Below are 13,518 nucleotides of genomic sequence, written 5' to 3'. Positions count from 1 at the left end.
AGTAGATTTATTTAAGGGATACTGGCAGATGCCATTGGCTATTGAATATCGAGAACTGATGGCTTTCCATATCTCTACAAGCCTTATGCATTTTTGGGTTCATCCTTTTGGGCTGTACGGAGGACCCCCTACATTTCAAAGGCTAAAGAATACTATGTTGCAGGATTTAGGTGGGTTTGCCTCAGCTTACCTTGATGATGTGGTTATATTTAGTGACACCTGATATATGCATCTTTTATCATCTTGCAACAGTGTTTCAGCAAATAAAGTAGGCCAGTCTGACTACAAATCCTGCTAAGTGTTCTTTGGCTAAAAGGGAGATGGAGTATTTGGGCTATGTCCTGGGTAAAGGTGTTATTAAACCCCAAATCCAGAAGATTCAAGCTATTCAGTCTTGCCCACTTCTACTTAAGTACCAAAAATCAGATGAGATCTTTTGATCTGGAAGGCAAGTCCAAATCAGATTCAATGGACTGAACAGGACAGGCTAGCTTTCCAGGATGTTAGGTATGCTTTAGTGACTAATCCTGTTCTTTATAGTACTGATTTTGAGAAAATGTTTGTGCTTCAAAAAGATGCATCTGAAGTAGGATTGGGAGTTTTGAAACAAGAGCAGCGAGGGGAATTACATCCTGTGACTTATTTGAGTCGGAAACTATATTCTCGGGAAACAAGGTACTCAATTAGGAACCCAATTCAGCGTCCGCGTGCGGTGTTCTGTGTGCACAGGATGCACGCAGAGAGATGCGTCTCAAAGCACTTGAACACCAAATTTGCTTCTCCTTGCTCTTATACCAACAAATACATACAAAATGATGTGTAAATACCCATCTTAGAGAGTATCCTCAAAAAAACTGTCGGTTATGTCTAGTGAAAGTAAACAGTGGAGAAAGAAATCGGATGTGTATTATTATAATGGATGCATTGTCTCTTAAAGTGACAGAGCCTAATTTACTAGCTGCTGTCGGTGTCCTTAATGTTAATCCAAGAAAATGAAAAAAAAAAAAGAATCACTAACTGCTCTTGACTGAATTACTTTGTATTTTTAACAATAATTAATCCACATTCAAACCAAAAACTATTCAGACACCAAATATAATTTTTTATATTTTTTGGGTGCTGGACACTATAGTTCATTTATGTAGGTGAGTATAGCAAATAAAGTAAACTGTGACATATTATACCCAAAATACTCTAATAACAACAGTTGATTGGTTGATTGTAACCCATTACATAACCTTTCTATCAAAATTATCTGACATTATCAAGATGAGTTCTTGTCATATTTTATTTAAATTTTCTGAACTATAGCAACTTAACTGTGATAATGTGAGACACGTTGAAGTTGTCTGAATACATTTTGGTTTGACTATATATATATTTTTACAGTGAAGACTAAGCAGTGCTATTTTACATTTGATTATTCAATTTCTGTACCTGGACACCAACAAGCTATAAACATAAACAAGTGTCAATAATAAAAATGAATAAACTCATCAACTCATCACTCCAACCTCCAGCACCATATCCTCACCCATTGCTCACCATTCACTACCTGCTCCTCTGCTTGTGCCTCAATAAACCGTGTTCTCCTCTTATTCCAGTCTCCTGTCCCTGATTACCATAACAGGCCGGTCTTGGACCTGAAACTCCCGGGCTGAAAAGTGGCCCCACAATGGCCCTGCTCCTCATGACAGTCTTTCAGAAGCTAAAAATGTGCATTCCTTGCAAAACAGATGCACATAATAATGCAATTTTGTTGTTATAATTGCATTACATTAATTGCTGGAATGACAATGACACTGAGCGAGCTGCTGCCCCATGCAGGACGTGAGCACATTTCTTCTTTGATTTTTTTTTTCCAGCAAACTAGCATGTTATCATGTTACAAAGCTTTAATTTGAAGAAGACAAATTAATAATAACAACTAGTGGTTACAAGCCCGATATATCGGCTGATATATGTCATTTTCAAATATCAGCATTGGCCGATAAGTTTTTCTGCTTGGCTGATGTGTTCAAGGCAGGACTTTTAATATGACACAGGACATACTCTCTCTCTTGTTTACTGTAGTCGTTAAAAACTTATATTAGGCTTATTAGTAATAGAAAGGCAAACATTATCATACTTTCTTGTTTCCCATCAACCTTAAGCAAATACGCATTTATATAATTTAAACAAATCTTTGAATGACTAATAAACATTAAATTTCACAAACCTTGCAGAAACTTCCCAGAATACTGAGTGCCCTGTTGATTAGTGTTTATGTTCTTTTTAATTATATTTTTATTAAATATTTATGTATTTGTGAACAATATTTTCATCTTAAGTTCAAGCATGTTTCTTTTAAACATTTTTACACAAATCCATTGTCAAATTATCTAACATCTCTTAAATATGAATAATAATAATTTAAAAAAATCGTATCGGCTTTATATTTGCAATCAGCCCCGAGATATCAGCATCGGCTGTAAAAAAACACACATCGGTCGACCACTAATAACAACATGCAAAGTTTTCATGGTCAGACAAGAGTAACCATTTATCTTTTCAGGAATGTGGATTGCACACAGCTTCATATTTTCCACACAGAGAGTGAAAGCACAGATGACAATTCAATGGTAAATACTCACATTGTTACCGTACTCAGCCTACTCTACAGTTCCTGATTCATGGACAGACCTTTCTTTCCTTCATATCTACCAGAATGCTGATGTGTGGAGTGGAGAAATTATGCCTAAGATTGCAAAAAGCAGTTGTGTTTAGAGATGAAAAACATTATAAAAACTGAATTTAAGGAAAAAACATAAACTCTTAAGGAGCCATAAGAAACTATCTCAAGGTGGAAAATGTGCAACCCCTGGCTTAAAATTGTATCTGTCTTCTCAAACTTTAGCAGATCGAGGCATCTGTTGAGCTGTTGTCAGTGAATACAGGCTGGATTCAGTAGTGGATTACACTGAGCCTTTATTTAAGCAGAAGAGACAGAGCAGGTAAATGATCGTTCCACAGTCAGCTCGCATGGACGAGGAATGCCGTCACCCAAGCGAGCGAGGTAGAGGGCGACGGGTCGGATCGCTACACAGAGCGACTGCTTGCTCGACAGCCGAGACCAGGGTAATGAGAGCTGGAGGACTTCTTTGGACACTGCGTTCACAAGAAAGGAGGCAGAGAATAATAGCTACGAGCACTGGAGCCTGATGACATGACACGACACGACACAACAAGATGAGTACACTGACCAACTAGAAGATTGGAGCTATTGATACGAGTGAAAACAGTCTGACAACGGACAGAGAAACACAGGGAACTATAAAGGGAAGATATTAGAGGTAATAGGGACCAGGTGGCAAACAATCTAGGTAACAAGCGGTGAAACAAGGAGGGCGGGGAATCAATCAAACAGACACACGCGGCGAGCTGTCAAACCATCCAAACTCACAACAACACTCAAACCCAAAAGGCAGGTGATTAGCCCAGAGACCCGACAGCTGTAACATGCGTAGTGTTTTGGTTTTGGTTTCTATGTTCCCTATGCTCTTTTTGCCTTAGTTGCCAGGCATTGATAGTTTCCTTGGTTGATAATTAAATAAATACCATAAATTAAATTACAATAACAACAATATATTTTCCAGTGCAAATTTATACTAAAATTAAGATACACCAAGAAGCAAAATTAACTTGTCTTCCTCGGAAATAAAAACAAGTAACGCGCTGTTATATATATATTTATTTATTTATTTATTTATTTATATAACGTCTACACGTCAACAATGACAATGAACTGTCTGGAAGTGTCGGGGGTCATAAGGATGGGTGCTGAAGTGAAAAGAGCCTTGAGACGGTCGAAGCTCTCTGGGCAGACTCTGTCCACTCAAAACTAGTCTTGACAGAAGTAAGGGCGGTTAAAGGCATGGCGACCTGGCTGAAGTTACAAATAAAGCGTCAATAAAAATGAGCAAACCCCAAGAGGGCGACGCGAGAGTCAGGGACTGACCAATTAATAACCGCTTTTACCTTTGCTGGGTCCTTGCTAATGCCCTCCGCCGAAATGACAGAGCCCAGAAAAGTGACCGACCGTGACACGTGCATTTCTCAGCCTTAAGGAAAAGCTGATTCTTGAGAAGCCTTTGAAGAATGCAACGAACATGCTGGACGTGCACCTGGAGGGAGGGGGAAAAAATAAGAATATCATCGAGGTAAACAAAACTAAAATATTGAGCATATCTTGGAGGACATCATTGACCAAAGCCTGAAAGACAGCAGGGGCATTTACAAGACCGAACGGAAGAACGCAATATTCACAGTGCCCAAGGGGCATGTTAAACTCGGTCTTCCATTCATCACCCTCCTTTCCATTGCGTAGATCCAACTTCATGAAAACCTTTGCTCCATGCAAGACTTCAAAGGCTGATGACATAAGGGGTAATGGGTAACATAATGGGTAATGGTTCTTAATAGTTATGTCATTAAGGCCCCGATAATCTATGCAGGAACGCAAAGAACCATCTTTCTTCTTCACGAAGAAGATCCCTACGCTGGCGGAGAGTATGAAGGAACAATGGTACCTGTCGCATTCGGGACCCGACAGAGAATAGAATCTACCACGAGGTGGCGAAGTACCAGGAAGAAGGTTGATGCTACAGTCATAGGGACAGTGATGGGGGAGAGAAGCGGCCCGAGATCGGCTAAAGACCATCCGCAGATCATGATACTCCTCCGGCACCCCAGACAAATCACATGGCTCTTCCTGATAAACAGAGACAGAGGACACAGGGAAATAGCAGAGGTTAAGCACTCAACATGACAAGACACGTTACATGATAGAATATCATGCAGGAAGTTGAGGAACCCGGTCAGCGAAGATGAATCGACAAGTTGGTACAGGAGTTAGGAGGAGAGACCAGAGTAGTATCCCTCCCCTTACTGGCAAGCTCTGGCTTTTAACGGACACGCAGAAACAAAATGGGCAAGTGAAGCGCAGTATAAGCAGAGATGATTGACAATTCTCCGCGCTCTCTCCCTCGTGGAGATACGGATGCCTCCCAGCTGCATGTCCTCGGGCTCAGAGTTGGAGGAAGAGGGTGGAAGGGATCGGTGGGTTACGAAACCAGTAGTGCAGACTCCAGACCTCAAGTGCGTCGGCGGAAGTCAAAGCACTTCTCGATGCATAAGGCGAGTTCAACCAGAGAATCCAGATGCGTTGGAACCTCCCTGGACAGTATCTCATCCCTTACTTCGCCATGAGCCCCTCCAAAAAGCGAGCGAGCAGCGCAGGCTCATTCCAGCCACAGGTGGTTGCCAACGTGTGTAAATCAATAGAAATGTCTGTTACTGAGCGCTTACCCTGGTGGGAAGCCTCCTCACCGTAGACTGAATGGTCAAAGACACTTATGGACCCAGCAAGAGAGAATCCGATTCAATGGCTGTCGAGATCCAAGGGGCAATGCTGGGCAAGCTTAACCATCCTTGAAGAGGAAGAACTGGTCAGTGCACTCAGCCTTGGCTTCCCAGACTGCCGTACCCCACTCACGAGCTTGTCCAGAGAGAAGAGAGATGACATAGGCGATCCTCGCCCCGTCCCCAGAATAGGTTGACGGTTGGAGAGAGAACACAACCTCGCATTGGGTCAAAAAGGAGCGACATTGGGTGGGCAGACCAGAATAACACGGCGGATTATTTATCAGCGGTTCTGTAGAGTCGATAGTCCTGGAGGAGGCTGGCGGGTCGAGACAAAACTGATGGAGCTGTTTGGCGAGATCCATCACTTGTGCAGCCAGGATCTCCAAGGAGTGCCTCGCAGCCGACAATTCTTCCTTGTGCTTGCCCGGCATTGCCCCTTGGATCTCGACAGCCATTGAATCGGATTCTCTCTTGCTGGGTCCATAAGTGACCAGATTATTCTGTTACGAGGTAAGAGGACCAGAGAGCAATTGCGGAGCAAAAATTTTCTTTAATGAAAACATAGGAGTTTGTCTGAGAGTTCAATAAAAAAAAATTACAATTTTAACGTTGTTTTAACGTCTTAGAAAAAAAAAATATAAGAATGAAATATAAAAAAGATGTATACTGTAGAATAAAATCTAGAATGGAAAATAATGTGTATGAAAGTACACTGTATTCTTAAATATTAAGATACCCAGGAATGTATGTACAAGAGGCAAATGTGCAAACAGGTTGACACTGTCAGAATGTCAATGTGAGGTAGTGAATGATGAATGTCTTACTGATAAAGTGAGTATTAACGGAGACATGAAGATGTTAAGAGGCTGGTTTTGAGTTTAGGAGCCTGATGACCTGGGGTGGGGAAACTCCTCCTGAGTCTCTCGGTTTTTGCCATCAGACTACTGAAGCGTTTACCAGATGGCAGCAAAGTGCAAAGATGGTTACTGGGGTGGATAGAGTCCTTGATGATTTTAATAGCTCTGCTTTTGCAGTGTTTGAGGTAGATGTCCTATAGAGAGTGGAAAGCAGACCTGGAGATGCGCTAAGCTAAGCGAACAACTCTCTGCAGGGCTTTGCAGTCTTGACTGGAGCTGTTCCCATACCACACTGATACACACTGAGTCAATACACTTTCTATGGCCCCTGAATGGAAAGTTTTCAAGATTGCTGGGAAGACCCTGAATTTTCTCAGCTGTCGCAGATGATAGTCTTTGTCTGGCTTTATTACCCTGAGTTTGAATGTGTGTAGTCCAAGTCAGGTCCTCTGAGATGTTTACACCAAGGTACTTGAAGCTGCTCACCCTCTCCACAGGGGTCCCGCTGATCATAAGAGGAGTATAGGGATGCTGCTGTCTCTTCCTAAAGTCCACAATCAGCTCTCTAGTTTTGCTCAAATTCAGAGAGAGACAGTTGTCCTGGCACCATGATGTAAATTTTTCTACCTCATCCAAGTATGCAGTCTAATTATTGTTGTGAATGAGGCCAATCCTGGCCCAATCATCCGCAAATTCGTTAATAGATGTGGAGCTGTGGGAAGACATGCAGTCATGTGCGTAGAGAGAGTAGAGCAGAAGACTCAGGACACAGCCCTGTGGGGCTCCTATGTTCAGGGTGATGGAGTTGGAGGTGTACTGGCCTTCTTTCACCATTTGATGTATGCCGGTGAGGAAATCAAGAATCTAGTTGCAGAGTGAAGAATTCAGGCCGAGGTCCATGAGTTTAGAAGCCAGCTTGATGGGGACTATAGTATTGAAAGCTGAGCTATAGTCGATAAATAGCACCCTTACATAGATCCTGTTATAGCTGTTAATGTGCGTGAGGAAAGAGTGCAGGTTGTGAGAGAGGGCATCATCAGTAGATCTGTTGGGGCGATTATCAAACTGAAGAGGGTCCATAGTATCCGGGATGGGGGAGCAGATGACGTTTTTAACCAGTCCCTCGAAGACATCTGACGTTCAAGAGAATCATAGATTCTCTTGTAAATAAAAAAAACAAATAAATGCATTTTTATATGATTCACAATGTTCAAATTCATATGAAATCGCCACCTTGTGAAATGATTATTTTCTCGTGAATTCAACTGCCAGTGTTAGAGCTATTCAACAGTATGCAGAAAGGCTCAAATAATTGTTTTACTGGTGTCCCATCTTCAGATCTTGTGTTTACATAAACTGAAAGATTTCACCAGAGTTTGAACCTGGAAATACACAAAACCCTGACAGTGTAATTTCTTGACAGCTCGCCCTTCTTTGATAAATTGTGCTGTGTTTGATAAAGTGAGCGCGGTTCAGAAACGCCCCTCATTTCCTCTCCCTGCCAGGCACAATGAATAATGTTGCTGCTCATTGTGTCCACACAGATTCTTTCTTCTGCCCCGGGTGGGTGGAAATCAAGGCATTTGATCTGAATTCTGAAGAGTCTTGTTAGCCTCCATAAAGAGCAGCATTGTGTATAAATGGGTTATACGAGTGCATATGACAGCCATGGTGCAGGGTTGTGGCTAGTAGCGCGTAAATCCTTTGCATTTGCAAAGGGCATGCTGATCTTTAGCAAGGCCATTAGCTGTTTCCTGGAAATGTCTCTATATTATCACAGCTGAAGGTAAATCACTATTTTCATATACCATTATCAAACATGGAAACATTAATTTGACTGCTCATTATTCGTTCAGTTATTTTTGGAGCACATCATTAAATTTAAATCCTCGTTGCAAGTTGGACTTAAGATATGTCATATAGTTTATACAGATGTCCTGAATTGCTTTGAGCTCTGATCACTGTTAGTATTCGTGCATTTGTGGAGTTGTTGTGTGGGCCAAGCGAAAGCTTGCTATTGGACAGGTCGTGTTATGTCAGGTGACGACATGCGATGATAGACCATCGCCCAAGCTCTTAACCAGCTCCAGATTAACCACAACTCATTGTGATTTCAGTCAACCAAGTGTCCAAATGCCAAGACCCCTGTCTGTTGTTCTTCATGTTTGGAGCTGGTAGCATAAGCTGCTTTCTCACGAGCTGAAGCTGGTAAATTACTCTTCAGATTCAGAATTTTGTGTCAGAAAAGATCTGTTATTTAGCGTTGTATTGTTTTATTTGTTGGGATTACGTTAATCTTGAATGTTGTGTTATTGGAAGTTTAAAGGTTGACGTGTTTAGCCATGTTGTGTGCGACATCCGAATTACACACATTGCCAATCAAAAGGTTTCAATGTTTTACCCTTTATTGTGACATTTTCTGTACAAGTACATATAATTACATAATAGTAAAGGAATTACATTTTAAAATACAAATGGATAAATGGGATTAAAGAAATCAAAACCATATATATATATGTGTGTGTGTGCGTGTGTGTGTGTGTGCTAATTTAGTCTAAAAAAGTAATTAATTTATAGCTAATTACATTTGTGTATTTAGATTTCTGTACTAATTACTCTCTGTAAAAAGTATTGCATTACCTAGTACTAATTACTTTCTAAATTCCGTATTTGAACAATATACTGATGGACATGAAACTGATTTTCTTTCAAATAAATAATATAAAATAGCATAAATTATTCTTGAACTGACCAAAGCATTTAAAGGGAGAAGGTTATTGTTCTACAGACTATAACGTATTTGTTTACACTTCATTTTAAGGTGTCCTTGTTATATTTAAGTACTGAGTAAAATTTATTAACTACATGTACTTAATATATGGTTACGGTTAGGATCAGGGTTTGGTTTAGGGTTACTGCATGTAATTATGCATAATTAATTGTTCTTATAATGGTAAGTACATGTAACGTGTAACAAAGACACTTTAAAATAAAGTGTTACCCAGTATTTAATGTAATTCCATCAGAAGTAACTGTAATTAAAGTTCATGTAATTAAATGTTGTAAAATATTGATACAAAAATGTAATTAAGTATTAATATAATTATTTTAGCATCTCAGGGGGACTTAAATATAAGTGAATAAGTGAAGGAGCTTCAGATAACAACAAAAAAATATTGTAAATAATTGATATTTAAATAAAAAAGTAAAATGTGTACATTTTAATGTGTTTGAAAGACAAAAGCCTGACATGGTAAAATAAACAACAAAGTGATAATTCAAATAAAAATGATTGTGTTCATTAATAGTTGATGCACTGTTGAAATGTTGAGAAAACACTTCTTCAAACTGAAATTAATTTTGTAAATTAAGTGCTCAAATTCTGTATGGCACCTCAGTTGTGTGTAATTACAGTATAGGCACCTGATTAGTGACTGGTCTCTGTGTGAATGTCCACAAAACTGATACAAGGAAGCTTTATTTTTGAAATGTTATATAAAATGTTGTTTGTTTTTTAAACTGGCACAATACATACAGTATTTGTTCACAACTCATTTCAAACACCGTATTAAAGGATTTTCGTGAGAAACAAACAGCCAAGTGTATACAAACCTGACTGGTAAATAAGACTTAATGCAGAGTTGAAGCGGTCAAGAACACACTGATTAAAGTCCTTGTGCTTTGCTTCTTATTCTCTTTAGTCCTCGAATCCAGCATGAACTGGGCGTCGTTTTACGCGGTGATCAGCGGTGTGAACAGGCACTCGACAGGTATCGGCCGCATCTGGCTGTCGGTCATCTTCATCTTCAGGATCATGGTGCTGGTGGTGGCGGCCGAGAGCGTGTGGGGCGATGAGAAGTCGGGCTTCACCTGTAACACCCAGCAGCCCGGCTGCAACAGCGTGTGCTACGACCAGTTCTTCCCCATCTCTCACATCCGCCTCTGGGCTCTGCAGCTCATCCTGGTGTCCACGCCGGCCCTGCTGGTGGCCATGCATATCGCTCACCGCCGGCACATCGAGAAGAAGATCCTCAAGATCTCCGGCCGAGGGAACGCCAAGGACCTGGAGAACATCAAGAGCCTGAGGTTCAAGATCACCGGTGCTCTGTGGTGGACTTACATAATCAGCATCATCTTCCGTATCATTTTCGAGGTGGTTTTCTTGTACATTTTTTACTCGATCTATCCGGACATCAAGATGGTGCGTCTTGTGAAGTGTGACTCTTACCCCTGTCCCAATACAGTGGACTGTTTCGTGTCGCGTCCCACAGAGAAGACCGTCTTCACTGTCTTCATGCTGGCCGTGTCTGGAGTCTGTGTCTTGTTGAACATCGCAGAGGTTATGTATCTAATAAGTCGGGCGTGTATGAGACATTTTCAAGGAGCTGCGGGTGAACCCAAAGCACCCTGGCTCCCTCAAAAACTGGCGACTTACAAGCAGAACGAAATAAATCAGCTGATCACAGAGCATTCGTTCAAGCCGAGATTCAATGTTGGGCGAAAGCCTGCGGATAAGAGCGAACGCTGCTCTGCTTTCTAGACAAAAGCTTCTACCAACTATCAGTCTTTAATGGAAGGTGGATGTCTGTAATCATATTAATCAGTTGTCATTGATTTACTTGTTTCTTTAGTTTAATGGCCCCATAGGGAGAAATATGCTGGAGAACCATCAGATATTACACAATTAATATGGCACAAGTGTCCATCTTGTCCCAAAACTGTATTAGATTTGAGGAATAATCATATCTAAACAAACACTGGAGAGAGTAAAGAGTAAGTCACCCGCTTCTGTCCTGAAGTTTGGGGAACTCTGACCTAAAATAAATAAATATTTGACCAATACATAGTCTATACATCACAAATTTATGAAAGCTTGTTTCCACCATTGAATAAGAAAAATGTAATTGCAACATTTTATCTCACAATTTTGACTTTTTTTCTCAGAATTGCAAGAAAAAAAGTCAGAAGTGTATGTTTTTAGCTCACAATTCTGTGAAAAAAAAGTCGCAATAGCCTTTTTTATTTCAGTGGCAGAAACGGGCTTCCATACAAATTGACATTTTGTCTCAATATAAAAATAAAAACTGCCATGGTTTGCTGTGTTGAATGAAGGTGGAATACATGTTATGTTTAACCTTTTTAATGTATTGTTATTTAACATAATTTATTGAAACCGAAACCCTCCAGCATAAGAGAAGTGGATGGATGAAAACAGCCCTATGACATCATATCCTGTCACCCATACTTGTTGATATAAGTGATATTTTGAGCATCTGATATTATTATTATTGTTATTATTATTATTGCAGTAAAGTGTGTGGTATGATTTGAATGTTACATTGACAAAATAGGCATTTTTAAAATTGGGTTACAAATTTGCAACGATTTTCTAGCATGACAATGCCCCTTTTAGTATCTTTTAAGTTTCTTATTCTTTTTGGCTTGTAATTAATTTGTTAAAATGGTGGTTCGAAATTGATTTTGACTTTCAGTTTGAATTGTTTCCATTTGTAGTTTTATTTTAATTAGATGCGTCACATTTAGTGAAAGTGTTTTTAAAGGGCATTTTCTTCATCTTTTCTGCCTTGTGAAACTCTGCAAACACGTTTGTTAAAAAGACAAAACAAACAGACTTGAGGCCACAACATTTTTTTTTTATTATTATTATTTGACTGTAAATGTCTTTTTGTTCTCACAATGTAAGGATGTTGAATCACAGCTTTATCTAACACACGTTCAGGAGCCACACAATCACATAGCACTGACCCGCTGTCCTGCTCTAGTGTGTTTGGGAAATAATATTGTACTTGCAGGACTTTGTTGAATTCTTTGATGCAGCTTTTTTTTGCAACGTTGTCATTAAAGAAATGCATTATATTGCACATACCTTAACACAATATTGAATCATTTTAATTTCTCCATATGTCCATGTATTTCAATCTTGATTTTTTTTTTTCACCATTTCAATAAAGAGGTTAGTTATTTTAAAATCTTTTCTGAAGGCTTCACACACTGTACATGTGCGTTAGCCGTTGTTTTATATTGCACAGCCCAAGCTTTAGGAAAGGGACATTATTCAGATCAGTATGTGTTCTGAACACCATTCATTGTTTATGATTGTTATCAGTGACGCTTCAAATGTGTCTAGACCTTTAAATCATGTCATTATAGCACTGCTCTAGGATCAGCTCAGGACTGTCATTGCCAAACGACTGTCTTTTGTGTTACACATCCTAAACGTAAGCCATTTAAACTCAGTTTTTGTCGCACCACTGGAGATGTGCCCAATGATAACTGATTATGACTACCCATATGTAACCCGTTACAAAGTACCAATGTTTAATAAAATAAAGTTTTTCATAACAGGAATTAAAGAGATTGATTTTACACTCTAACCCAATCAAAATGCACTATGGTCCAGTTCTTCTAACATCAAAACTTTTGACTTTTACTTTAACCCATCAAAATCTGCATGACATTTTGCCTGGTCTGATACAAGCTGCAAATTTTTCCACTTATAATATTCCTATAACAGGCTTTATAGCAAATGAAGGCCTGTAAGCTTTCGTTTGACCCTAAGTCAAAGAAGGTGTAATGTTTGATCAAAGAAATGAGGGATTATGGAATTGATGCTTAGAAGTTGTGAATAATTATCATTTAGTGTGTCCTTTAAATAAAATCACATGGCATGGTCTTAAAACACATTTCGGGGTTTTAAAGAGACTTCATCCCTGTATTTGAAACAGAAGACTGCTTTCATTACAATCATTAAAGGTGTATATATTTTAACCTCATCAGCTTAATAACAGTCATTACACAACAATCTGTATTTATTGAGAATAATTAAAATACAAGAATTACTAGATCACAGATTTCTGCTTAACATAATAGACACACACAGAAAGAATGCAGACTTTATGATCTAGCGTTCCTGAATATGAGTAACTCACCGTATGGCACACAAATCAGATATTTAGGGGTAAATTTAGGGGTCATGTCAACATTTAACCTCTCAACCCAATGCTTTATGATCAACTGTTGGTTTTCAGACTTCAGCGAGGAAAACAAGCACGTTACTGCCTTTTAACATAAAGTGACTCAGTTTCTCAGCAGAAACACTGGATGTGAGTGAAATCTTCTGGATCATCCTCCAGCCTGTGAACAAGAAAACCATCAAGAGCAGCAAACAACACCCTATTCATCTTTAACCCTGTTCATCTAGAAACAGACCTTGATATGCTGCTTGGATTCTGTAGTG

The 13,518-nt window shown here is 39.5% G+C and overlaps 1 protein-coding gene across 2 annotated transcripts; it reads left to right on the top strand.

The window, feature by feature from the left end:
• The first annotated feature begins 7,944 nt into the window (after window positions 1-7,944).
• LOC132114068 (gap junction beta-1 protein-like) lies at window positions 7,945-12,445 on the top strand. 2 transcript variants are annotated; one of them, XM_059522206.1, is made up of 2 exons: window positions 7,945-8,046; window positions 9,962-12,445. In XM_059522206.1, the coding sequence occupies exon 2, from the start codon at window positions 9,976-9,978 to the stop codon at window positions 10,798-10,800; it is 825 nt and encodes a 274-aa protein (XP_059378189.1). In that variant the 5' UTR covers window positions 7,945-8,046; window positions 9,962-9,975; the 3' UTR covers window positions 10,801-12,445. The 2 variants fall into 2 exon arrangements, with proteins under 2 accessions (XP_059378189.1, XP_059378190.1); XM_059522207.1 differs by lacking the exon at window positions 7,945-8,046 and adding an exon at window positions 8,370-8,468.
• Window positions 12,446-13,518: the final 1,073 nt, after the last annotated feature.

The sequence above is a fragment of the Carassius carassius genome, chromosome 33 (assembly GCF_963082965.1).
Source record: "Carassius carassius chromosome 33, fCarCar2.1, whole genome shotgun sequence".
NCBI lineage: Eukaryota > Metazoa > Chordata > Actinopteri > Cypriniformes > Cyprinidae > Carassius > Carassius carassius.
This window is presented reverse-complemented; position numbering and strand designations above follow the sequence as displayed.